General features: G+C 37.7%; 1 protein-coding gene across 1 annotated transcript in view; it reads left to right on the forward strand.

Moving 5' to 3' along the window:
• The first annotated feature begins 627 nt into the window (after positions 1-627).
• Positions 628-27,741, forward strand: part of LOC127570567 (acidic amino acid decarboxylase GADL1-like) — a 50,241-nt gene continuing 23,127 nt past the window's right edge. Inside the window, exons 1-10 of the mRNA XM_052016236.1 lie at positions 628-794; positions 9,567-9,733; positions 11,054-11,180; positions 15,737-15,827; positions 19,163-19,269; positions 20,744-20,859; positions 22,977-23,056; positions 24,589-24,643; positions 26,264-26,380; positions 27,415-27,479. Coding sequence (XP_051872196.1) covers positions 731-794; positions 9,567-9,733; positions 11,054-11,180; positions 15,737-15,827; positions 19,163-19,269; positions 20,744-20,859; positions 22,977-23,056; positions 24,589-24,643; positions 26,264-26,380; positions 27,415-27,479 — 989 coding nt within the window. The 5' untranslated portion in view covers positions 628-730. The remainder of the gene's footprint in view (positions 795-9,566; positions 9,734-11,053; positions 11,181-15,736; positions 15,828-19,162; positions 19,270-20,743; positions 20,860-22,976; positions 23,057-24,588; positions 24,644-26,263; positions 26,381-27,414; positions 27,480-27,741) is intronic.

Consider the following 27,741-nt stretch of genomic DNA (forward strand, 5'->3'; position numbering starts at 1 on the left):
TGAAGAAGGCGCATGACATGCACGTCTTTATTAGTCGAGGCATTGAGTTCAAGAGTTAGGAAGTTATGTTGCAGCTTTATAGAACTTTAGTTAGGCCACATCTGGAGTATTGCATTCAAATTCTGATCGCTCCATTATAGGAGGATGTGGAGAATGGAGGGATATGGACATTGTGTAGGCAGAAGGGAGTAATTTAGTTAGGCATTTAATTATTAGTTTAATTAGTTCAGCACAATATCGTGGGCCGAAGGGCCTGTTCCTGTGCTATACTGTTCTATGTTCTATAACTGCATGTTATATATGCAGACCCGAATAAATTTTCAGATGCATTGTATTCGAACCTTGTCTGGCATTCAGTATTTTTCCACTGAGTGTTTTATATTTATATTTAGATATAAATATAAATTTACATGTAACATATCTAGTTCTATGTCTCACATTCTGTATTTTTCCACAAGGTTTATATATATTTATGTTATAGTCACTCATTTGAGTCTCAGTACTTTTCCACTGAGCTCAGTCGCTCACAAGACTGTGGTTCCCATTCTGACGTCAGGGCTGCTGTCAGCCCCAGTTGCCGCTTGCTTTGACTCCTCCTCCTTTCCTCATCCACTCCCCTCTCTCTGTTTCTTTTTACTCCTCCTCCTCCTCCTCTTTCTCCATCCTTTTTCTCTTGTAAGCGATCAAGTGAAATAGTCAAGACGGAGACTGCAAGCAGGCGACAGCTTCAATGGGAGACACAAGTAACGACATCGTGATGATGGACCATCAGGCAAACAGCGGTTCCACTGCGGGTAGGTTCATTTGCAATGCTGCTGCAGCGTTTGTGTGTCTGTTACAGGTGTCAATGCAACATAACGCACTCCCAACTGGGGGAAACGCTGTATTTGTTTAAGATATTATTTTCAGTAGAAAGCAATTGAATAACATCGTGGCATTTCAGAGGGATTAAATAAAAGAAATTCTCGTGCACGTGACTTGGCACAAAAGCAAAATTCTGCGGATGCTGGAAGTCTGAAATAAAAACAGAAGATGCTCGCAATGTGCTGCTGGGCATTTTATGGTTTTATTGATCCTGATTTTTGATTTCACATTCAGAGGTTTCAGAGAGCAGTGTGCTTTCAAGAATTGGAAATGAAAATAATTGTACTTCATCTGCTAGTCGGAGAAAATACTGTGTTTTAACTCAACTGTTTCGATTCCAAGGCAGATGAGTTGTGGAGGGGCAGGCGAGGAGGAACGGCGGTTCTCCCTCACCTCACTGCCTGTTTTACATTGGTACAGAAAGAGGCCACTCGGACCATTTGTGTATGTGCCGGCGCTTTGATTACCCCATGCCCCTACGCACATTGCAGTCCTCTCGTATTACACCAACCAAAAGGTGATTCTTGTTACATCCCCTTCAGCTGGGAGGAGAGAGAATGCGGGGGGAAGGAATCAGCTGGAGAGACATCTGAAATTGACAGGCCGTGAGAAGCCCCTCTTCCCCGGCTGTTCGCCTTCAGCCTCCCCCTCCCTTCCAGCTGCTGGAGATCAGCCACATTGGGTATAATTCCACTACTATTTTCAAGCGGACAGATGGGTTGCTGTCGCCATAGAGACTGAAGACATTGCTGATGCAACTGTCTGGCACTTCGCTGCAAATTACGGCATGGAATGAACCTTATTTTGTCGTTGCGACTTTGCTGTAACCAGGATCATCAGTAGGCCAGCTTTCTTATCTTGTATACCATTAAACCTTTAAGCAGATGTGCTTTTTATTTTTTTGGTAAAATAATTAGAGAATAAAAAGCTATTTATTTACGGTTTTTACTTTACGAATACATCTTACTGATTGATGACTTCAGTTATTCTCCAATATCGCAAAAAGAGGCGGTCCTTTATTTACAAACTCCGCCCCTACTTTAAAAAATGTTAATTTGGCTTTGCAGTTCTTGCAGGAACCAGTGAACATTGCTGCGGTGATTTGCTTAAAGAAGAATGAATAGAGTTAGGTAATAATATGCTAATTTGTACTCTCAGCTCCTTGGAACAACAGTAGAAATTTGAAATACTTATTTTTGGGATCTTCATGCAATTTTTAACCGATTGTGCTTTCGTTCATACTCCTTGCAAACTTCTGCTAGGCAGAACTGCAATCAATTTGACAACGTGGGAAGAAAAATTTACTTTGCTTAAAAGGACTCTGCGTTGATGGTTATTTAAATAAAAAGGAAGGGAAATGGGAAGAGGTGCGTGAGTCTTTAGACTCGTGTTACGGATTAGCTTTGTGGACGATTTTCCTTTACACTTGCCTTTCTCTCCTTCCTTGTCTGCTTTCTCCTTTATTGCTTTCAGTTGATCGGATGGACACACAAATTAATAATGAGAACAGCAAGATAATCAAAGTATGGATTTTCCAGAATTACTTCAATAACATTTACTCAATTTCAAGCCTTTTCCCACATAAACTTTTAATTTTTTTCAGATATGTTGAATGAATAATTTTGCATTTGACATAGGTTGAGTGACCTGATTTTACTGAATTATATTTAAAACATAGAACATAGAATTATATTTACTTGTGATGATAAAATAAACTACTTGGGCATTCCCAACAATAAGAGCTAGCCTCTGATTGTTGCTTCAGTGAATTCCAGTTCCAAAGTCTTACTGGACTACATATTGAAATTTAGCCTGCTTTAATTGAACAGTTAGCTGGGCTACCTAATTAAATTCTAATAACTAAAGAAAATCACAAAAACATTGTCAAGAAAGACTGTTCATTGCTTTGCTCACAATACGGATTCTCCGAACCAAAGGCTACTTCAAACTCTCATTCACTGTACTTCAGTACATGTGACAATAATAAACCAATTTAACAATTTTCAGCATTTCTTTTCATACAGAATATTATCAAGGTATTTCCCCTGACTGCAGCAATCTTGATATTGACATGCAGAAACTCCAGCCAGTTCAGTTCCTAATCTGGTTGCGCTATTCAGGAATCACACCAGGAAAATTGTATGTTTTATCCAATCCCTATTGTTTGTCAGGTTTTGTTTTTGTTTTAAGACTAATTTACACCCTTGGTCCAGATGCACAAAAAATAACAATGTCTTCCTGGAGTGTGAATCTGCATTCTTCCCAGTAAAATTGATGAGTTAATAATGCAATGCATTCTTCATTAAGAATACCATGATGTATCAGTGCAAAGACTTGTCGCTTTGTGAATGAACAAGAAGTTACAATGTTAGACATGGCTTACTGAATATTACAGTCCAATGTCATATTGCTGTGAACATATGGCTTGACATGACATTGGTTGTAATGACTTCATTTTTGGTGTAATGATGAATAGAGAGGGACAGGAATTGAAATAGTGGCTACACAAATCAAGGCACATATCTTTAAAAAAACCTAATCCACTGTGCTCAAATAAATGGCAATCTTTTATATTAAGTAGCAACTGATCCAACATTAGTAGGTACATCAAACACGGGAGACTGATTGGCTGAGTCAAATAGTGTAAGTAGCATATGATAAAAGTCTGTTTTTGTAAATTTGTTATATCCTTGCATTTATAGTCAATTACAGCCTAGCAATAAATTAACATTTATACTGTAGATTTCGCTGGTTCAAAGTCTTTAGTACATTAAAAATGGTGTTTAGTCATAGGCATCCAAGCCTCCGTAATCTACTTTGGTTAGTAATCTTCTGATGATATGCCTAGCAATTAAGTCAATTTATAACATTAGACAAAACTTTTGAACAAATTATCAAATAATATTGCCACAATCTACATTCAAAAGCATGCTGAAAGGAAAGTCACAGCAGCAACAAAGTAAAAAGAAAATCTCCCAACAACTTCAGACTTTAACATTCAAGGACAAGCTTTGTTCTCTCCCACATGTGCATTTTTTTCCTCCTGGGCCACCTCCTAATGCCACCTGGCAACCACATCTCACCTTCCCCTCACCTTCTGTCCCTGCTCCTCAATGCTCTGAACAGTGTGACTCATGATAGGATACAACAGTTGCCATCTGACATGTCACTAAGGAACCATTCTGTATGCTAACACTGAGAGTGGATGTTTAGTGGGAACGCAACCACCACTGCCTAGTATTGTCTATATGCAGAAACCATGCACAGCTTCCTGTAACTGTCAATTGAGAGTATAAATATGAATCACTCTTTTATATCACTCTTCTAATTTGGTATAAAAGCTACTCATATGAACAGGTCACATTGTAGTTATACTTTCCCAATAGTACCATTGCTGTAATATGACTGCTGGAAGAAAGGGACATAAGCAGTGCACAAAATAGGGTATAAAAATAATGTCAGAATGTATGGCTTTAAAATGGACAGTAATTTATGTCTGCAGAATCTTATCCAAATATCCTACATGCTTTAATACTATAATTTAAAATCTGCACTTGTTCTTGATAAATATCATAGAAAATGTATGTTCCAAAGGATATCAGTACAATAATCAACAAGATCAATATGGAATAGGGATGAAGTAGTCAATGTGCCTGCAAGTATGTTTCAATACCATGGTTCAAGTTATGAAGTAAGTTTATTTTAAGTAATTTGAAAGCAATAGATTTCAGCAAATGTAAGGGTTGTCACTCCAAACAAGCTGGAATTTTCTTTCAGTTCTATCTCAGGTCACCCTAAAAGCTATAACTTCAGGTAGGATTGACAGGAATTTGTCTTCTCATAGCAACCTACAACTGTAAACTCCAACTTTTTGCCAAATTTACTACAATCAACCTTGAGGTAATTACACTGCAAAATTATGAAAATTGGATTACTTCCTTAGGGTTGTAGGTCAAAGGATATTGTAGATGGATGCAGGTGAAAAGCTCATTGGTCTATCTTTAATTTTCCTAAAAGACCCATTATGGTACTCGATTGTTCCTTAAATAATTCCACAAACTTTGTCTGTTCCAAGAATCTTATTCCAAGCATTGATCACTCTTTGTGTAAAGAATGTTTGAATGTCTCCTCAATATCTCAGTGATCAGAACTGGACAAAGCACTGAAGATGCGGCTTGGTGCACAGTAGAATTTGAGGTGATTTCCTGTGACTTGTAGTTCAGTATTTTGGATACTTGGCTTTCCTAACTACTATTTTTCAATATTTAAGTTTGAAATGCTCCTCAGCTGCCTGAATATGTTCACACAATATGTGTGCCCTGCATTTTTTCTTCCCATTTTCAGTACTTCACACTTGTCTGTATCATGTTTCATCTGCAACTTTCTGCCCACTTACAGATTTTTGTCAATTTCATATTGTTCTTTTAGCTGCATATCAAATTAAATGACTCTGATAGGTTTGCATTCTCTGAAAACTTGACTAAATTGTAATGAATTTCCAAGGCCAAGGGAAGGAATTCGAACCCCCAAAAGTGGGTATTGGGCTGGGATTAAGAATTATTTTAAAGACAGGAGTGCAACCCTACTCCAGTGCACCCACTTCCCAGTTCAATGGATGCATATCTGGAATCCCACACAAAAAAAATCCAACCAGTTGCGAATTAGTTCTTTCTAGAGATTATTAGATGTTAATTATGTACTTTTAATTGCCTTTTAACTTAATTCAAAGTGAGCATAATGGCTTTCTTGATGAATGGGAAACTAACAAGGTAAACCGAGTTAGAGCTACAGCTCTAGTTTAAACTTATTGCTTTGCATTTTTAAAAAAATCACCTATTGCAATTGCTCTTGTGGGATCAGCAGATGCACTGGAGAGAGTTTTGCAGTTGGAGAACAAAGGTGCTCATTGTATCTTTGGATGAGGAAGAGCAGGAAAATGAAGACCCATTACCAGACCAATCACTTACGTTGCTGGGAATCCTCATTACCATGAAAAATTCCACCTTAATATGAAACATAACAAATGTACCAAACCTGCTTTACCCATCCAATTCCTGTCACCACAGGCATCAATTTCATCCCCATTACCAGCTACTCTTGCTTCCTTTGCACTAAACAGTCCTTAAATCACTGCATACTTCATCCCGGAACATACTGACATGCGTAATGAAACAAATTTACTTCCTTGTAAATAATTGGAGAAAATGGCCAACTCATAATGACTGTCTTCTCTTTTTCACAGGGTTTTTATTTTCATCACACGTGTGCTCTCATTGTTATCCCACTGAAAGAACTTCTTACTGATGAGCTTTGTATTTTTTCCGTTTGCCTCTTTGCCCTTCTGTATACTCTCCAAATATGTTTCTGCATACTGTGGCATTTATCTTGGTGAACTTCTTTTCCCTGTAGGATTTGTAGATTTCACTGCTGATGAATGTGCAAATCCATTAGCTGTTATGCTTGGTTAGAAGGTGCCTGCTGATTCTTACTATTGAATTTATACTGCATTCTCAGCACATTGTTTCCAAAGGTGCTTCACTTGACCTCCACTGAAGCATATTTCAATGAATTTGCTTAAATCCTTCATTTGAAATCAGCTTTTTTGAAATTATAAGGTTGGTCTTTGACATTCCACAATCACAGATATTGTTGAAATCCTTCATTTCTGTGGTCATTAGTTGCCTAGGGTGGCATGATTCACATTTCTGGAAATAAAAGGGTGCCAAATGGACATCTGTGGACTAACCATATTACACCATTGAAGCCAATGGTCAAGGTTGGGAGTACAATGGGCAGCCAATTTGCTACTGTCTCTTCTGTGCTCCTGTTAGATTTTAACTTTACACCTCTCCCTTCCATGTTTGTTTAGATGCAGTTTTTTTTCTGTATTTATGTATTGGAAACACTCCCCTTTATTGTGAGAGTTTAATTGTTCTTTCACCATTCAAGTACAAAATGTAGATTATTTAATATTAATATCACTAAAATGGTTTGCAATTTGATGGCTTCAATTTTCTGACCGAGTTAGGAGTTTCACTGGGGTAATGGACTGACATGTGGGTCTGAGCATTGCATTCTCATATTAAATTTGCAAGAACAAACCATTTGGTTGGCAGTTCAATGCATTGTGTTCAGCATAACACAATGATACTAATACCAGTACACCAATGATATTAATACTAGTGCTGTGTTGAACCAAAAGCAATAGTTTAGAAACCTATGTTTCTGCTTGCTGCTAGTGAAACTAATTACGTGTTCTTGTATGCATATATATGTATAATATGAACACAGTAGTGATCAAATGAAGGGTAAGAGGGAAGGTGAGGATTCTTTTAATACAGTAAGTTGCCACGATCTGGTATGCACTCCTTGAAAGGACTGCAAGAAGATTTAGTAGTAAATTTCAAAATGGAATTGTATAGATACTTTAAAAAGAACTGGGTGGGGGAAGTAGTAGAGTGTAACGAATAGTACAAGTCTTTCAAAGAGCTGACATAGGCACTGTAGCCCTTATGGCCTTTTTCTGACTTGCATGATTTTCTGATGTGGATTTAGTTTTCATATTTATTTGTAGCAAGGCTACATATATTAGACTTTGCCACATTTGTCTCTGAATATGGTTCAAGGTATTCTCTCAGTGCAATGACCGTTATAGAGAACCATTGAGTCCTCCTTATTTTCCTTGCCCTAATCTAATCATATAATTTTTTTCTTATGAATAATTTCTCTTGGGTGTCCTTCAGAAAGCATTCTAATATTTGTTTTGCTCTGTACTGGTTATAGTCCTCAGAAGAAAAGGGAAAATGAGAGGAAATTACAATAAAAGATAAACATCTCTTCAATATGCACATTATATATATATCAATCAATTTAAAACTTTTTTGGATAATGGTTAGAACTTTGTGCATTTTGGAAGATATTACAGTTCTTTATTTAAACTGAGATTCTTAAATTCATTCTCCGGAGTGAATTAATTATCTTGTAATTAATAAATTAATGGCTATGTACCATTTCTGTTTCAATCTCATTTCTCAGGTTTTCAGATCTAAATGACTGCCTTGCCTGTTTTAATGCATTCCATTCCAATACGTACCAGACCAAAAACAAACTAAATTGTTCTGATTCACTGAATCAAAGTGCTCTCTTTTTAAATCCTATTCTATAAAATGATTTGATGGCCATTGTTAGAGCTACCAGAATCTGATTAGGAGTTTCAGATTTCTAGAAGTGTGTTTAATTCGAGTCACATCAGAATTTACTTTCTTGCTTAAATTATAAGCACTCGTATGAAAAATGACTTAAAACTGGTGTATTTCTAATACTGCCAACTGCATAATTGTCTTTGCATTAGTGCACTGCTTGCTTAAAATGAAACCAATTCATCTGCTGAGTATTATTTTGCATCATTTAGCCCCTGTATTCACATCAGCCTTAATTTTCATCTCAGTAATTGCGTGTCTGCATCACAAATACATGTGAAAATTTAGTCAATATGTTTGTACCGTCACAATTAATCTGGTTGTCCTTAATATGAATTCTACCCCCGCTTCCTCAGAAGAGGGCTGCACACACATACAAATGTCAAATGGTAATGTATAATGTATAGAATATATAAAGTAGATTAGAATGAATATGTTAAATTTGAAGTAATGGATCTTAGTGTATAATCTGACTGTGTTTATTTTGAAATTAATTATTCTTGTCATTTAACAAACAGGGTGAATTTGTTTGGGTACTAATTGACCACAGACGCATAATTTGCAACCACTTATAGACGTTTACAGAGGTGGAGACTAATAGATAAATTGTGTCTGCTAGCAGTTTACTGGAGCTAATCCCAATTACTTGTTTTGTTAGTATTTAAAATTACTTCTTTCCATTATTCATAAAATTGGCTATTTAAAACATGATTTGGGCCATTCTGAGTTCAGAGATGTTACTGTTTGGATATCTTGACCTCATTTATGCATTGTAATTTGTGCTTCATTTTATTCATCTGTAAATGGTGTTGCTGTTGGTAGCCATGAAATCTTTTCAACACCTCAGCACATCTAATTATGAGCAATGGGATGTAAGTGCAACACACACAAAATGCTGGAGGAACTCAGCAGGTCACACAACATCTGAAGAGGGTGTAAATGCACTGGCCAGCAAATGTAGACATTTTTGAAGAGGTTCTGAACCAATATTCAGTTGCTACTGCACAGAAGGCCAGGGAAAATAGTTCTGCAATTCCATATCGCCATCAGTGATTAGTTTAATGCTAATATTTGCTCTACAGGAGCTTGGATCAGACTCTCAGCCTAATTTCTTTATCTGACAGATCTGAAGGAGAATAAGAGGTCAGAAATGGGCAGATTAGAAGAACAAAAACAAAATGCAAACAGAGCAGTTTCAGAATGCCCCTGGGATATCTTGTAGCGAAATATACTCCAAGTCTTAACTTTTGTCAATGAGATTGATTGAGGTGGACTTTTTTCCTTTTGATTTTTTTTGTGTGTACTCTACATGATAGTTCTCATGGTAAGTATTAATTTCAGTAATTGTTGGTCTGTATAGAATAAATTTTAGAGGTTGAATTAGTAGGATGTTTGGGTATAACTGTTGAATGAGATCAAGAAAATAGTTGTTCTTATGGTTGAAAATATACAGCAGATGCCATATTCCTAAATTCTAAACTGTCATGTAATCTCTCAATGTAGACACATTTAAAAAAGACCAACATCTTAAGAAGGGTGCAATTCTGGTGGATGGGGTGGTTTTGAATGGACCTCTTCTGGATGCAAAAGCAGGCGAGAAGTTCGTTGAAGATGCATTCCCAATCATCATGGAAGATGCTGTAAAGAAAGCTACTGATGTTAATGAAAAGGTACAAGCCCTTGGATCACTGCTGTCTGTAAATATGATTTATCAAAAGGCAATCAGCTAGGCATTAGCTACTGAGCAGGAGCTATAATGGGACTTATTAATTCCCAGATACAAAAGCATCAAAATGAACAAGCATGCTATTTTTCATTTTTGGTTATTTTGTATCTGGGAATAAACAACTATCAGCAAATCTCTCATTGATCTAAGAGCAGTTTATTGTTCGTAGGATAGGATATTGTCCATAGGACAGATGATTGTAATTTAATGTTGAATAACATTTGTGTTGAATCAGCTTTTAAGAAATTAGATTCCCTGATGGTACACAAGCCTGATGCTGCAAGGTCCTTTTGTTATTTTCTGCACTAGTTAGGCATCTTTAGAATTGGTTACAATGCTAATAATTGTTAGACGTCTTTCTTATCTCAACACCTGGTTTCCTTATTATCCAACTGTGTACCTTAATCAAATTTCAGAAGAACAATGCTCCATATGATAGCAAATATTCAATTTTTCTATTTATCACTCACTGCACTACCTTTTTCAATTTTTCTCCAATTATGTTTTTGAAAGTCTTACAGATAACTAGACTGTCAGTACAACTACTTTTACTACCAGTGTGAAAAATATTTCTGAATAATTATCAGTTTTACATTAGCTAAACCTATTGCTGTGTTTTGGAGATATGGTTGGAAAAAGGTTCTTAACGCGGCTGCTTGTTTAGTTATCGCTCTTTCATTTTTAGTCATACTTCCTAGTTTGTGTACAAATTTAGTGGATTTTATTATTAGCTTGTTTTTTTTAATATAAAACAGATCTCTTTAGAATTGAAAATAGCAGGAAAATAAAATGATTGTAAGTTATGATATAGTGAAAACATTAATTTTAAATGTGTTACTTAAAGTAACATATTTAAAATTAATATAACTATTTAAAACTTGTATACCTGCATGTACTTCCTGTCAAATATTCTCACCATTATAATAGAAATTACTTGTGTAGACTTCACACTGTGACTGCACGTACCATCAGTAGGAGCACCTCAATGCCTCAGTTTAAAGTCTTCTGTCTTCCCAGCCAAGAAGATAGATAACTGTTGTATTCCAAGAAAATCTATTGCAGTTGATCTAAATTTGTAGCTTTATCATAAGTAATATAAAAAAGGACAAAATGTATGATGTTCAAATGACATTATGAAACAAAATATTTTTATAAAGGAAAATAAGATTGTTAGTATACTTATTGCCAAAAATGAATCTTTCAGTCCTGTCACCAGACCTTTCCCTGGATTTTAGGTGTTCCTAACTTTGTAAATGATTTCCAGGTATGTGACTGGCAGCCTCCTGAAGAGCTTAAGAAACTCCTTGACTTGGAATTGAGGGACACAGGAGAATCCCATCACCAACTGCTGCAACGATGTCGGGATGTCATAAAGTATAGCGTGAAAACAGGTAGGATGATCCTCCTTTTAACTGGTGTTCTTTGTTTAAAATAATCCGTGTTGCATTAAGAACATTTTCCTTTCTCAATTGAAAATAATGATATAGATACTCCAATCCTGAGTAAAGATTGGGGTATATAAAATGGCTGGCATGGTCACAGAATTGAGGAAAATATTACTGTTTAATGCCTGTCAAAAATCCATCCAATGGAAGATGTTCTGTCATGCTTGGGCAATATGTGACTCCAGTCCTTCAACAATATTGGTTGGCTCTTAACGAGCCTCTGAAGTGGCCTAGCAAGCCACTCAGTTCAAGAACAATTGGAAATGGGCAATGAATGGTGGTCTTGTCAGCAAAACTACACCCCATGAAAGAACTTTTTTAAAAAAAGTAAAAATAATGACGCAGTTTAGATATAGTGCCTACTTGTGTACTTGCAATGCCCCTTTTGTCTTTTCAATGATATGTGAAATCCAACACTATATTAATTCTAATTGAAATGCACAATGTACCTGAACTCTTATGTAGTGTATAAGGATGGTTAAAGTTTACAAAGCTTTGCTAGCTATTACGGGGTTAAAGTACAACTGGCCAACTACTTCTCCTGTGTAGCCACCTTCTCCTTCTCTGATCTAATATAGTGTTGGATTTCTCCTGTGATGTAGACCTCACTGTGGCTATTAGCGCTTTGGTACCTTAGAGTGATTTTTGTCATTGAAACAAAACATAGAAGGCTGACTTTAACAAACCCCTAAGTTTTTCTCACATTTTCTATTTGATTTTGAAGACCGAGAAATCATCAGACCAGAGTTGGTAAACATAATTCATAAGCGATTTCCATAGAGTCAACTTCTTTTATATCTGCTTTTTGCTACAGTTAGCAAAGGTAAGCTTTTTGAGGCAGTGTTAGGCTTGGCTGTGGTGCTGACCTTGCAGCACACAGCTGAAACAATAATTAGAAAATATAATTCAAAAGCAGCTATTTTCAACTCATCAAGCATATTGTCATTGAATCATAGGACAGTACAGCTGGAGACCATTCAGTCTACCATATATTAGCTGCCTCTCTAGCCAATCTACTCACTTGGACTCAATCCTGATAAATATTGATTTGTTTTTTTTTTCTGTTTTATCCCTCTTCTACTAGTCAGAAAAATAAATCTTTGAATTTGTCATCATTGCTTTACCAAACAAGGCTTTGTGACTTGTGGTTGAGTGTGTCATCTTTGCAAGTCCGTAGTCAGTTGTTTGTCATGAGCATTGAAGATGCAAACACATGAAAGAGCAAGCTCTATTCTCTTGCACTAATGTGAATCTGAAAATTAATAACAAATCCCACTGGTCTTCCTCTTATTTTCTACATTTGTAATGGGTTATTTTTTTTATTAAACAGCTGAGTTATTGCTCAGTGTTAGAGATGTGACAGCAGGCATGTTGTGATGTTGTTCAACAGGTGTAACTGTCACAGCATAAGGACAAATCTTCTTTGTATATCTGATTGAAAAATGTGCTGAACATAAGTTTTATTATAGCCTTGGGCATTGCCTTTCATGCTGAATAATGAAAAGAAAAATTAGAACAGTGGAGTGAGTTGCTAGCTCACTGACCCTTGTGTCAGCTGTTTGCACCTGTTTTCCTTGCAAACCCTATAGCAAATTGAGGCCAGGATAACAGGGAGAAAATTAGAAGTGATTCAATCACAGCTCTGGAGAGGGAGTACTTTGACTGTGTACGTTCTGGCTCGAGCTTATGAAACAGCTGAGATGGAGGTCCAGCTGCAGAATGTTCACTTGGTTTCCTTGTTCATTTTAGCCAAATGTTAAAATAGAGCATCCTACCAAAAAAGATAACAATGGAGGTGAAAGCCTTGAAAGTAAGTGATGGAACACTCTTCTGAATGAATATAAAACAACTGTGCCAATATCTCCATTAGAACAATAGACGAGATGGGATAATTAAGTTAATGGAATTTTACATCCCTAGAAAAATACGTAGCTATATACTACATTTCGTTCAATTCTGAATGATGCATTCAAAAAATTCCTGTGTTGTAGTGCAAGAACTCCAGGGTAAGTTCCAGAAAGCAATAATCTCATTTTCACGCTATCTAAACTTATTTAACTAAGTGCTGATGCTATTTCGAATGCTTTTAAATTTACTCCTATGAATATTTTCCTCTGCCTATTTAAAGCATTGTTTCTTATTAAAATGCAGTTCCACACATACAGAGAGCTTTCAGAAGTGGCACTTCCTCCCTGAGCTGCAGCGCTGTATGCTCTCCTGATGTGTGGGGATCGAATCTTTCCAAATCTGACTTGGCAAATTACTTTCCTCCATTCCTGAAATTCTCCCCTTGGTTAGCCTGTTCACCTCCTCTGTTGCCATACCTGGGAACTTTTACATTTAATTGACTATGAGGCATTTCAGATTGCAGAGTTCATCTACAGCAACAGATCCCACCTATGTTGCATCTTTATTGACCCAGGGTTAAATCCGGAGATTGTGTACGCACGCCAGTCAGAGCAGCAGTTTGCGAGGGGGAAGCTGACAGAACTTGCCACTGTTGGAAACACAGAATGAACCCATTGGTCCCGTTGGCTTTTTCGGCCCCAAGAGGCTCGATTCAGCAAAACTGATGTGATCTGTTTGTACAGGCATGAGAAAATAATGGTTCCCGTGAGGTGGCTGATCTGTCAGTTTTCCAGTAAGATACTTAATTAACTTTAGTACACATGGGAGGAAAAATCCACACAAGATCCCTCTCTTGATCTCCTTTGTAACGTGTGATGATCCTGCAATCAAATTGCCGTTTCACTGTCATGGGATTCACACATGAAAAATGAATAACGTATTAAAGCACGTGAAGGCTGCCAACCCAGCTTACCTTAGGATGAGTCATTGCTCTCAGGAGAGGAACAGTGAAAATATGGGAGTGCAGGTGGGGTCCTGGAGCTGTGGGGGGTAATTTCCACCTTTTCTGTACTAGAGTGGTGATTCACGAAGCTACCTGTACTGGCTGCTGGACTGCTGCCAAGTAATGGAAATTAGCACTTTGGCTTTGGGATTGTCACTTAGCAATTACCAACAATGGTTTCTCCACTCTCCTCACATTTCCCATAAGATCTGACATCGACATCTGTTGTCCTGTGAACCAGTGGCGTGATGCTACTTACTTTCCAATGTTCACTGAATAATGCAATCCCTGCAGAATAATTAAATAATTTCTTATACACTAAGACCTGAAATGCCTAAGGAAATTGATCTTTCAGCAGTAAATAGTGGATTCTGGTAGATCAATTTTTTATTCAATATATATTTCCTGCTTGTGTTTTCTCCCTTTTTTCATCTGCTTTCCTAGAAGTCAAGCCTATTACAATTTTATCATTCCTTGAAAGATCCTAATATCTCGCTATTGGAGCCTTGAATTATCTGTCTTACAGTTCCAGGAATTTTTGAAGCTTTTTCTGCCTTGGTTCTAAAATGAACTTTTACTGGTTTGAACCCATTTCCCCTGGTTGCACACTCAAAATTTAATTTAGTTTAATTTATTGTGTTAACTTTGTGTACTAGCACTAGGCTTCCTCTCCTGGCTGAAAAGTCCAAGTCCTTCCAACCTTTCCACAGAACCCAAACCTCTGACACTGGAGTTCAACCTCATGGATTTTCTCTCCACCTTCCACCAAACCAGGTTACGGGCTGTCATAGTTTTCAAATTTTCTACCATCTACCCAGATGTGTACCCATTATGTGTGTGTCTGCGCAGTGAATTTTTGGAACAAACGAAGGTTTGGATCCTGTTCTTACCACCTCATAAATATAATGAAAAATTACTAGATATGCCAGAAACTGATTATGCTGCACACACAGCAGCATATGTTAAATTCTCTTTGTATTAGATAATTGTGCCTCACTGAAAGCTCAAGGATAATCCAAGAGCTATTAATTACAGCTGAAGATCAGTCTTGGACATACAGTTCTGGATCAGTCACAGCTTTCAAAAAATTCACTAGTATAAGTCAAAAAACCTCTGCCCAAAATATGCTAAGACAATCTGTTTGATACAATGTTTTAAGCCTAATTTTCTCTATTTGGTGAAGAGCCACTTTTTTTTTTTGTTTTTCAATTAGGTGTTCATCAATTGGATTGGAAAAAGTATTACCAAAACTAACAAATAATATTTCACTACAAGTATAATTTTCTCTGTTATCCTAAAAAAAGATGCAGTGGTAATGTCATTTCTTGATCTGAAGCTGCCATTTTTAAAAAAAGAAATACAAACACAAGGCAGCACCATAGCCCAAGAGTAATGAACCCCCCCCGCCCCCCCCCCGCCCTTTTTTCCACCAGAGCCACTGTATTGGAAGTAATGTTTTTCTTGCTGTCAATATAACATATCCTCAGCTTGGTCTGTCCCATTTTTTCAGATCTTAGGTACACTATTACACTATTAGTGGCAGCATGTCTAACATAGCCTGGTCTTCTTCTGAATATTAGCAGCAATAAACAGAGGTAGGAAGCCAATGAATGTGGTTTTCTGAGCTGGTTTCTTTGCTTTGATTTCGTAGGTCATCCAAGATTCTACAACCAGCTATATGCTGGGATGGATCACTATTCTCTTGTTGCCCGTTTTATTACTGAAGCTCTCAATCCCAGCGTGTGAGTAGTTTACTTAACATTTCTTTATTGCACAGTTACTTTTTGTTGTTTGATATTAAGTATATCTCTCCTTACATTCTTTGTTAAATTTTATCTTCTCCCTTTTGTCTGCCCCCATGGACCATACCATAAAAATTAAAAGCAGGATGTTCATATTCAGGTTGCCCTCCATACTTGATGTCTGGGTTATGCACAAATTTGCATTATGGCAAGCTTTTGACTGACATCCCTTCTTGTAGATCAGCCTGCCCTCTGCTCAGTAAGGTCCCAAGTCATAATAGGTAAATTGGGGCCATTGCTGGCAACCTTTTGATTCAGTAACGTGGCAGAGCGTTACTGATGTAATATGTTATGGTAAGTCTAATCCTTGGGTGCCTGAATCACTTCATAGAATTTCACACCAACAAAGTTCACAACATCCAGCTACTGAGATGGAATCAGTGAACTCTTCCCCATGAATTTGAAGAGGGTGTACAAGAGCCATCTTTCAATACAAAATAGGGATGAAAATAAAATTCTTTAAAATCTTGAGATTTTCATGCACACTCAGATATTTTAAATCAGCTTTGAGTTCTTTTCCATTTTGTTTATTTTGAGGAACTCTCTGGAGATCTAATAAGCCAGAAAGAAAAATGTAGTACCAAAAATATAGGCCCGATTGAATTGGAGAGAGCATACACAATATTATTCTGCATAATATTCAGTCAGTAAAATTCAAATGTAGTATTGGTAGTTGTTTGCAAGGTACAATGATTACCACGTGTAGTAGTTGATTAGTGAATACCAAGTGCAAAACTTGCCCAGCAAGTGTGCAATGTAATATTTTGTACTTTGTGCACACATTGGAAGGATAAGTGAACCAACATTGGTGTCCTCTCCCAGACTAATATTGCTAGCATTGGTGCCCCAACTGCATTCAGTCAGCTGTGGACAGGCGATATTGTTAGCCTACCTGACATCAGACTCCTGAAACAGACACTCGATTCTGAGTTGTGCCACAGGAAGAAATTGCCATGTTCTCAAAGCCTCTTATAAAAATTGCAACATCCCCACTGACCCCAGGAATCCCTAGTCCATGACTGCACAAAGTAGAGAAGGAGCACTGAGAACCTCCATTCTATGTGTTGTGAGTCATAGAAGCCCAGTGTAATGGAGGAAGGAGCATACCACCTCTCAAAATACCCTCGCTCTTGCTATCAGGCACATCCTAACCCACCTTTGGAAGAGACAACACTCCCTAAGTTAGCCTCATCAGTCATCTCAGAACCCACAGAACCAGAGTGGAAGCTTATGAGAGTCTTACGGTGTGGACACTACATCCTGTACCAGAATAGCAATTATATTTCTGTCTTCTGACAGGAATGCTTCCTGAAATAGAGTTGACCCATATCACCATATGGCAGGAGTTTCCAGTTCCATCAAGTACTGTAGTACATATTTACAAGCAAATGAATTCAAGTCTGTGCTCTGGTACAGTGGGTGCTCTAAATACATTTATCTATCTAATCCAACATCCACTTATTGATGATAAATTAATGGGAGCTCTTCATATCATAGAGTTCTAGTTAGAAATATGCAATGACAGGACATTTATAAGGTATATGAATATGATTAACGTTCAAGGGTTGACATTGCAGTGAGTGACCTATTGAGTTTGGCAAAAAAATGATGGATTGCTCCACCCGGTTGAATGTCATCTAGGTTTTCTACCTGATACCTCCTGGGCTCTGGCTTAAAGCTGTCTGAAATTACCTATTATTCCTGGGAGAATAAGTTCCAATCTTTCAGTACTTATTGTTAATAGTCACTGTTTGTCATATTATCAACTTCATGTAGTTTTTCCCAGACAAATTGAAGCAACTTTCAGATGGGGTAAAACTGAGATTTTCTCTGTGTATGGGATTTGCTATGTAATAAGCTGGGCTGACAAGACTGCACCTGGATTGTCTTCAAGTTCTAAGGCAGGGTTAGTCAATTATATTGCCAAAGCCCTTGTTAAATTCACACAAGTCACTAACCATTTGATTGCTCATTCTTCTAAAAAAAATTGGTCTTTCAGTAATGCTTTCAAGGTTGGACTTCTTTTCCTTTATTTAGAATGAGTTGGTCAAACAATTCTTTACAAGAAAGTGGTGATAGTCCTGATTTTTGTTTGCTTAGTTCTTTTGTACGTATGTTTCTGACTATACATATAAATGTGGATGTTTAATGTCCCTTCTGTTCTACCTATGTCTCATTTTTCAGTGAGTTGACAAATGCCAGATATATAGTTTTCCACTTCCCTGGCCTTAATTTTCAGTTGTAGTTGTAAGCTGTGAGAGAAGCTGGTGTGCTTGGAAATGATGTTAGTTCACCTGGAACTGTTACAATATGGCAACTAGTATCGCCATTCTGTTGAATACTGATTCAGCAGGACGTCCTGTTACAGTTGGCTGATTTTTATTTTTTGCATTTCTTGTTGCTGCACATGAACAGAATCCAGTCTGATTTTTGCTGAGATTATCTTTGACATAGCTGTTGAAATACAGCAGCAATGATTGCTGTAATCAGATATGTTTAATGGGGAACAGAGCCAAATTGTCCAGTATTGAGACTGCCATATCTGATGTCCCAGGCCAGACAAGCAGGGAGTAGGCCATTCTGAAAAGACTGTTGAAAGCTTGCCAGATTGATTATTATTAGCAACTATTTACAGTAGCAGATGTTTAAAGCACTCTGTTTAAAAATTCCTACAGCAACTTGCCCTTTCTTAAAGAAGTCAGTTCAGCGAGGTGAAAGGGGTTATTTAGCTTGGATTACCTTCCCATGTTTACATACCTAGTGAAATGATGGCTTTTTTTAAACCAGATGACAACAGCACCCTTAGTATCAACATTTAAAAAAAAGAGTTGAAGAGATTGGTAAACCTACATATCACCTTGCCAAGTACGTTGCTATCAGCAGTGGCTCAGTAGGAAGCTCCAGGTAGATGCTTCAGTGCAGCCCTGAGGGAGTGCTGCTTTGTCAGCGGTGCTGCCTAGCACGTGCCCATTAGGGATACTACCTACAGGAAAGATTGATATAAGAAGAACAGAGCGTTATCATTGTTAATATGGCCTGTCAAGCAACATTCCCTGAAACAGGTTATATGATATTTCTCATTAAGCATAGCTCGATCCTTGCTGTGTGCAAATTGGTGGCTGCATTTCCGATAACGTGGCAGTGACTGCTCTTCAGAAATACTTTGTTAGCTGTGAAGTACTTTGGGATCTCCTGAGGTTTTGAAAAGTCCTATATAAATGCAGGTCTTTCTTCCTTTTAATATTTTATTTTCTCATCAATTATCTTCATTGCAGCTACACCTATGAAGTTGCACCAACATTTGTGCTCATGGAGGAAGCTGTTTTAAAGAAGATGGGGGAGCTTATAGGCTGGGCAGATGGGGATGGGATCTTCAGCCCTGGTAAGAAATAAGTTCTCCTCCAATTCTTTTGTTTTTATTGAACTATACTAAGATGTAATGCAATTAAACTTTCCGAGCCATTCTCTCATTATAGTTTGAAGCAAGTACTTGTGTTTGCAGTCTTTAATCTTATCACATACCTTACAACACATTGGGTCTATGCCAGCTCCAGGGAAGCAATCCCATTGGTCCCAATCCCCTTTTCTCCTTGCTTCCTTGTGCCCCTGCAACTTATTCTCTCTCACACATGTCCATCAACTCTCCATTGATTCTTTTTTGCCATTAACCCACACTAAGAGGTAACTTAGCATAGTCAACTGACCTACCAGAAGCTCTTTGGGATGTGGAAGGAAACCAGAGCTCCTGGGGGATGCTTGTGCAGTCATGAAGAGAACGTGCATACTCCACACACACAGCATCCAAGGTCAGGACAGAACTTGCATGCCCAGACTCGAGGCAGCAACATTATCTGCTGAGCTGTGATCCCTTTAAGGTAGATGTTTGATGTGTAACTGCAGACCTGTTGAAGGACCAGTACTTATGATGCATATGACAATCACACTTGTAGGAATTAGTTTAAGAAAATCAGTTGCCAATTAGGAACATGATAAATGTTATTTAACCCAAGGAGTTGCCATAGACTGTGACTCTAAATACATACATCAAGAACAGTTAGCTCCAGTTAATAATCTGTGCTCATTTACTTCTATGATGTGGCCTTACAAAGGCAGGTTCAAAGCTAAATGCTCAATCTACTTGTTAAGGAACAGCCAGGTTGCTTTTAATCTCCTGTCCTAACAGGACACTTGATTAGTCCCACAAATAACAATTTATTCCAGGCCTTCAAAGAAATCCAGACTTGTCAACTGGCTTTGTGCCCAACTTGTTGTCCAGAGCTTTGAAATCCTTCAGAAATGCTTCGAACCTTAAATTCAACCATGATTCAAAAAGCAAATTTAAAAAAATAACAATAATGCATAATCATGGAAGGAAAAGCACATTTGTTCAAACAGTTTGTTAGCTAACACGGCAAAATAATAAGTTTCATCAGTGGCTGTGTTCATTATCAAGATTATAATGTAGTACACTATAACACTATCAACATTTTTAATATTATTACAATAATTATGCTATTGAGTGACTAAAACATTACAATCATGTGATTATAAAATAATTGAGTTAATTGCAGTTTTAATCAATTAGTGAAACAATAATGGAATACCAATATTTTTAAATTGTGCAGAAAGAAAATATTTCAATTACTTTTTTAATCATTTTTTTCCTTTTTGTTTGTGAGCTGAAGGAGAGTTTAAAAATAGTCAGCCTAGTATGACCAAAGTTTCACTGATTTGCCATTCTACTTTTCCAAACTTTACTGTGTTGCTGTGATAGAAGCTCTGCTTATTTTCCCAACTTTACACCACCTATCACTTTTCAGCCAATAATGACTTGCCATGTTCTCTGCCCTAAACAGGAGGCTCTGTTTCCAACATGTATGCTGTAAATCTAGCTCGATACAAGCACTGTCCAGAGTTAAAGGAGACTGGGCTGGCAGGTGCACCCCGTATGGCGATGTTTACATCTGAGGAGGTATGTGACTAGAATCTGGCTAAAGGGTCAGAGGTACTGATGGGTTATGTTGGGTCCATTGTTTAAGGAAAATTGGAGCCACTTATTGCAGTTTATCAGAACAGTAAATGTTTTCAGGTTTTGTTGAGAGGTGAGGATGAATTTGGACTGAAAACATTGGAACATTAGGAGCAGAAGATCATGGCTGACCTGTACCTCAGCTCCATCTGCGTGCCTTTGCTCCTTATCCATTGAAGCCCTTTCTAAACAAAATATCCATCTTATACAGATGGGAACTTCATAAAAATGAAGAAATGGGGGATCAATGTTCTCTGTCCAAGCCTGAAATGATTAAGCCCTCATTACAAAACTATCATTTTCAACGTGTATGATAACTGTACAATTCAATGCAGTCCAAACATGCATTAATAAAATGTGAGGAAAAAGTACAGTTGTATTCATAAACCTAAATGAAGGATCTGTGCAGTGAAAGTAAGAGCAGTATTTAGAATCATTGAATTTTTGTATACAACAGGGCCACCCAGTCCATGCTGGCTTTCTGAAAGAAATATACACTTGGCCTTTACCTTGTTTTTAAGACAAGTTTCCACTAATTTACTACTTCTTCAGACATTTATAAAAGGTGTTTTATGTTATGAATCAATGACTGCTTCTGGTTGAGCATGTCATATATGTGTCAGCAATAGTCTCCTCAACTTTTTCTTCACTCTTTTGGTGGTTTTGATGCTCTCTAGTTACCAACTAGTGGAAATGGTTCTTTTTTCACATTTACCATATGAAAATCTCACAATTTTGACACTTGCTATCCTACATCCTCTTGGCCTCTCTTTTCCAGTGGAAAAAGTCCCAGTTTTTCTGGAAACTCTTCATGACTAAAGTCACTCTTCCTGTATACTATCATAATAATTCCCTAATGTATTGTTTCTTTGGCCTTGTCGTCATCAAGGTCGCAAAGAAGAGGACAAAATAATTCAGAGATTTTAATAGCCTTCAGTTTGTGGGAGGGCAGGAAAACAGACGGATATGGAGTTCCATAGTTCTGAGATCTTGAGAAAGAATCTCGTGTGGGAATGTTTCCACGATCTTCTTACTTTTCCCTCCCCTACTGTGCAAAACAAAACCTAGCTTGCCTTTAGAACTTGTTATTTCTTTTAATTTTAATTAAGTAATTATTTTTTTATTTACAGCGTGGTAACAGGCCCTTTTGGCCCAACGAGTCCGCGCCGCCCATTTTAAACCCCAAGTTAACCTACCCGTACATCTTTCTTTTGAGAATGTGGGAGGAAACCGGAGCACCCGGAGGAAACCCACGCAGACACGGAGAACGTACAAACTCCTTATAGACAGCAACGGGAATCAAACCCCGATCGCTGGTGCTGTAATAGCGTCGCGCTAACCACTACACTACCGTGCCGCCTTATTGTCCTGAGTACAATGTTGCTATTAACTGCATATTTGCTATGATAGGTTCATTCCCATGGAATTTAAAATAAGGCCGGAGAACATTATAAATGAGTCTCGGTGAGCATATGGGAATAAAGGAAGGGTGGTCTCATGTTCAGATACAGGCAGCTCCAGCAAAGAGCCCCTACCCAAAATGTAAGAGGAACGATTTCCACTGAGGGAGAAATCCAGGATACGGGCGTGATTGTAATGTTACAGCCATTCAGGGGCAAAATCAGGCAGCATTTCTTCACACACATGGAAGTGGAAATCATAAAAAGTGTTTAATTGCAATTGTCTTTGTAACCCAAGACTGAAACATTTTATTCAATGAGTATCAGGGACTATGGACCTGAAGACTGGAGTATGGATTTGGAGTGTAAATTATCCAAGATCTAATTCAGTGCTTTGGCAGAAGGGTGGGGAGGTGTGGTAACTAAATGGCCTATATAACTTCTTCTCTTAAACAAATTCACAGAATTGCTTACAGCATTTCCTTCAGATTTCCAGCATTTTTTTTTCTACAAATCACACCAAAGTTTGGTTGCATTACTTCCTTTTGACTGGATAAAGCAATATTTTCTGATGAAGTCTAAGCGATTGAGTTGTACCTAAGTAATGAGATGTGGCTGAGACTGATTAAAGTTTTTTCAGGATGCCCCCTTATTTTGTAGTGTCACTACTCGGTGAAGAAAGCTGCTGCCTTCCTTGGAATTGGCACCCGCAATGTTTATGTGGTCAAAGCTGACAAAAGGTAAGAAAAGTAGTCAGAGACTCAACTAGTGTGTTTCATAGCAGCTGATGGCATCTGCCATTCTTGTTTCACTACCTTTCAACAAGGCCAGCATTTTTTATGCTGATGAGTCTCCTGATTGAACAGGGATGGTGCTCCTCACAAGGGATGGTGCTCCTCACATCAGCAATGCAGTATGTTGAAAATGCTTTGGAAGAAGTTCCCCTTCTGATGCATATTTGGGAATAATGTGTGGCTCTGTTGCTCCCAGTTTAGTCTTGTACACAGGAATATAGGAATCATTGGATGAGAAAACGATCACTGTCTGGTTTGCCCTCTGTCATCGTGATAGTTAATGATGAACCCACAAGACTGGAATGGAAGCAAAATCAGCCTCTGGCCTAAGGGACTGCCTAAGGAGAAGAGTTTCATAATGCAAATTTAGTAGCAATATTGACCAATAATGGCAATCAATTTCTTTCAGTCAATGACATGTCCTGAGGTGAGATGAACCTTTAGTAGTGAAGAGCTAGATTCAACTACCCCTGTTCCTCTCAGACAGTTTACACTTATTATGTTTCTTTCCAATTTAAAAAAAAATCCTAGATGTTGCCTAGACACACACACTCAGGCATCAGTCCTGGCTTGATGGTAGCAGTTCTGAATAAAAAAACAAAGTTACTGCTTTCGGTTGTTTTGAGTTCCGCAGTAAAGATGCCTTTGCAGACTTGCATAGTTCGCATAAAATGCAAAAAGGAGATTTTGTTTTTAAAGACTACAGGCTCTGAGAAAATGTACAACTGTGATGGTAACATGAACTTTTTTTAGTGTTGTTTTAAACTGTGCTCTAGCTAAATTATTTGGTAATTGCCGCTGAACCTTTGTTGGAAGAATTTAACAACCAGTCAGAATTGAATATGGCAAGCAGCATTTTTAAAAAAAAACTCAGGTTTTCTTATCAAACCAGTGTCTTGTATCTAATACATAAAGAATAGAGAATTAACTTGAGAAGGAGTCATATTTAAGTCTAAACTGTTTGATATTAACAAGAATGCATTTATAGGCAGATCAGTGTGGGATATATTTCATCATCTGTGAGATTGTGGAATTGCTTGTAACTTCTTACAGTCCAGTAGATCTCTGTGAGATCTTTTGAGTCCAGTAGATTTTTGAGATCTCTGTGCCCCTCCAAATTCTGGCTTCTTGCAAATGCCTAATTCTTAACAGATCACAATTGGTGACTGTGTTGTAGCTACCTCAGACCCTAAGCCTCTAGTATCCCCTCCTTCCACCACTGTCTTTCTGTTTCTTTCCTCTGCTTTAAGACATGTAATTGAACTCTCCTCTCACCTCTTTTGATATCTCCCTTTTGATCTCTGCTGGCTCACTGTCAACTTCTTTTGATTATTCTCCAATGAAGTGATAGGTATGTCTTTGTGCAATAAATGTGCTGCCTAAATAAAGCTCCTGCGTAAATAAATTGTTGTGGTACAATAACTTCAATTGCACTGATGTTATGATTTCCTGCACAATGTAATAATTATTTTTTTCAGAGGCAAGATGATACCAGAAGAGCTGGAGAAAGAAATTCAAAGAGCCAAGAAAGAAGTGAGTGTCTTAGGGCAATCAAGCCAGTGCTTATACAAACTGCTGGAGGAACTCAGCAGGTCAAGCAGATGAAGAGTCTCAACCCAAAACGTCGACTGTCAGTTTTCCTCCGCAAATGCTGCCTGACCTACTGAGTTCCTCCAGCAGCTTGTTTTTTTTTGCTCCAGATTCCAGCATCTGAAATCTCTTGTGTCTCCCTTATACAGTTCTGGTTGTTTCCTCTGAAGTGCAAATTAATTAGCAAGCAATTACAAAAGTTGCATTCACATGAAAAGATTACGGAATAGTCCTGTACATCAGAACTTGAGAATAAATGCTAACTTTGTTCCTATGTTCCAATTTAAATGTGAAACCATTTTGCAATGACACTGATTATAAATGCACCCTGAGTGAAAAAGCTTCTGGTAAGGTTGTATTTGCACAGAGGACGGTGGAAATCTGCAACTCTCGAACTGTCTTCCCCAAAAGGCTTTTATTTGAACAACTGATCATTACAAACACAAAATGTGGCTGAATCAATGAACCAGAACAGGCACAATTGGCTGTACAGCCTCCTACTATGGTGTGAATGTAATTTATGATTTGTCACTTGACATTAGATGACATCTGAAGCACTGTTGTCTTTTTGTAAAACATAATCATTAGTTAACGTGTAATGCATCCAGAAACTTTGAAATTAGTATCACTGGACTTGAGAATTGTAACCAATTACTTTGCTCACAGGAAAGGGCTAATGTGCCTCCAAGCACTGCTCCCCTGATATATTTTGATTTATAGACGAGAGTAGAGCTGGGGGCAGGGATTCCTACAGCGAAGGCAGTGGCACAGGTTTATGATAAGAATGAAGGAAATATTTCTAAAAAATTGTAATTGTCTCTTTAGTTTTTCCATACTCAAACCTTGGGTCGTTCTTATGTAACCTGGTTAGGAATTTAAATAAAGGAATGTATCATTTTCCTTTTATTGAGGTAGGATAGGATTACTTTTCATGATGGGAATAAGTTTATGAATGTGCACTACTGGGCTGAAATGTATGCTTATGAAGCTTCTCTCCCCTCTACCCCCAACCCTGTGATAAGACTCCATGAATGAGTTAGTGCTAACATTGTGCTTAAAGTGAAGTTATGGCAAAATAGGAGTAATTGCTCCAAGGAAATCCTTGGTTCTGCTAGCTTGTTGTAGTTTCTCCTGACAGGATATGCCTCTTTTGTTTTAAATGTTTAGCACTGGTATCATTGTTGATAATTATTTTCTGATTTATCTCTTATTATTTTATGCATTTTTCCATGTACAGAATTGTTGCTGCATTTGCTTGAGCATGAAGGAGCAGGGTAGTTTGAAGTAATTATATGTGACATGCTTTTGAGATGTTGTTAATAGATATTGGCCTTGAGATTCCACAAGATTTCTTCTGTAAACCGCAATGCAATGCTGGCGGGGAAATGGCAGTGACCCGGTTTAACCTAATCACCTGGAACACCATCTATATTCCCACCGTAACCCCAGTGGAAATTAAGGGCCATTATAACACTCTATATAAATGCAAGGCTTTATTTTCACTTTGAACCATCATGGCTAAGTTTTTGAACTAATGTGTTCTTTCCTGCAATCTCTCAACAGGGGGCTTTGCCCTTTATAGTTATTGCCACTGCAGGGACAACAGTACTGGGAGCATTTGACCCATTGAATGAGATTGCAAACATCTGTGAAGCCCATGGAATCTGGTTCCATGTTGATGTGAGCATTAAATATATTTAATAGCTAGAAGATCTATAAGCTTCATGTGAGCTGTTTTCGTAAGAATGCTAACAGTGTGCTATTTCCCATTATCCTGTTTGTGATCTTCAGTGGTCACCATTATGAAGTGTGTGAGGCTGGTGGGAGAAGGGGAAGAAGAAGCAGAAGCTATTCTTCTAGAAGTAGCTAGTGTTGTAAAGAAACACTGGGGATTGCAAAGAAGTTAATAGAGCTACTTGATTTTTACTTAAGGAGAAGTATGTCAATTAATACATTTCATAGCCATGGAGGGGAAAGGGTTTTGTAGAGTGGCTTTTTCCAACCGTGAAAACATTGGCGTGCTCATGAGATTGGATGGCCCCATACATTTCTCTTAAAATTGGATTTATTTTATTGAAAACTTTGGATACCAGAGCTTTCGGTTACCTACTTTTACATTTCAATGAGAATTTGACTAGTGTGGAAAATACATTAATCTTGCAATCCACGCAAGTCTGACAACGGGTATGTATGTTTTGTCAAATATTTAAAGGAGAAAAAATGTAAAATATATATTCCAGATGCCACCATTAATGGGTAGATTCATTCCAAAATGTTCATTTTTTAACAGCCACAAGAACATTAACATATTTTTGTTTTAAATGTTAATAAGATAAGATTTCTTTATTAGTCACATGTACATTGAAACACACAGTGAAATGCATCTTTTGCATAGAGTGCTCTGGGGGCAGCCCCCAAGTGTCGCCATGTTTCCGGTGCCAACATAGCATTCCCACAACTTCCTAACCCATACGTCTTTGGAATGTGGGAGGAAACCGGAGTACCCGGAGGAAACCCATGCAGACTGAAATGATATGTGGGAATTAATTCAAAGCTGTAGCCTCTTCTAATCTCTCTGCATCATTGGCAATGTTAAATATTTTATAATGTGGCGTAAATCGGTAATCTGGGGTAGGTCTTATAAGGAAATGTTCACATTATAATGTGTATGTCCACATTGCTTTTTAATATGATATACGTTTGTTTTCCTCAAGGCATCGTGGGGAGGCAGTGCACTGATATCCAGAAAACATCGTTCTCTTCTGAATGGTATCCACAGGTAAATACAAAGTGGGTATTCCATCACTTCTAAATGTTATAACTGATCTCTATCATGCAAAGCAGCACTGTAGGCATTTTGCCTGTAAGAGTGCAACTTTCACTTTTTATGATCTTTTGATTTTTCTCTTGCAAAGTACCACAAAAGGAATTGCTAATCATTGGGAACAGTGTTTGGTAAAGTCAGCTTTAGAAACTGCTGATCTGACTAGAATCAAATGATTAACTTTTGTCCTCTCTACTTTTCCAAACTCAGCTATTAT

Source organism: Pristis pectinata, chromosome 5 (genome assembly GCF_009764475.1).
Source record: "Pristis pectinata isolate sPriPec2 chromosome 5, sPriPec2.1.pri, whole genome shotgun sequence".
Taxonomy (NCBI): domain Eukaryota; kingdom Metazoa; phylum Chordata; class Chondrichthyes; order Rhinopristiformes; family Pristidae; genus Pristis; species Pristis pectinata.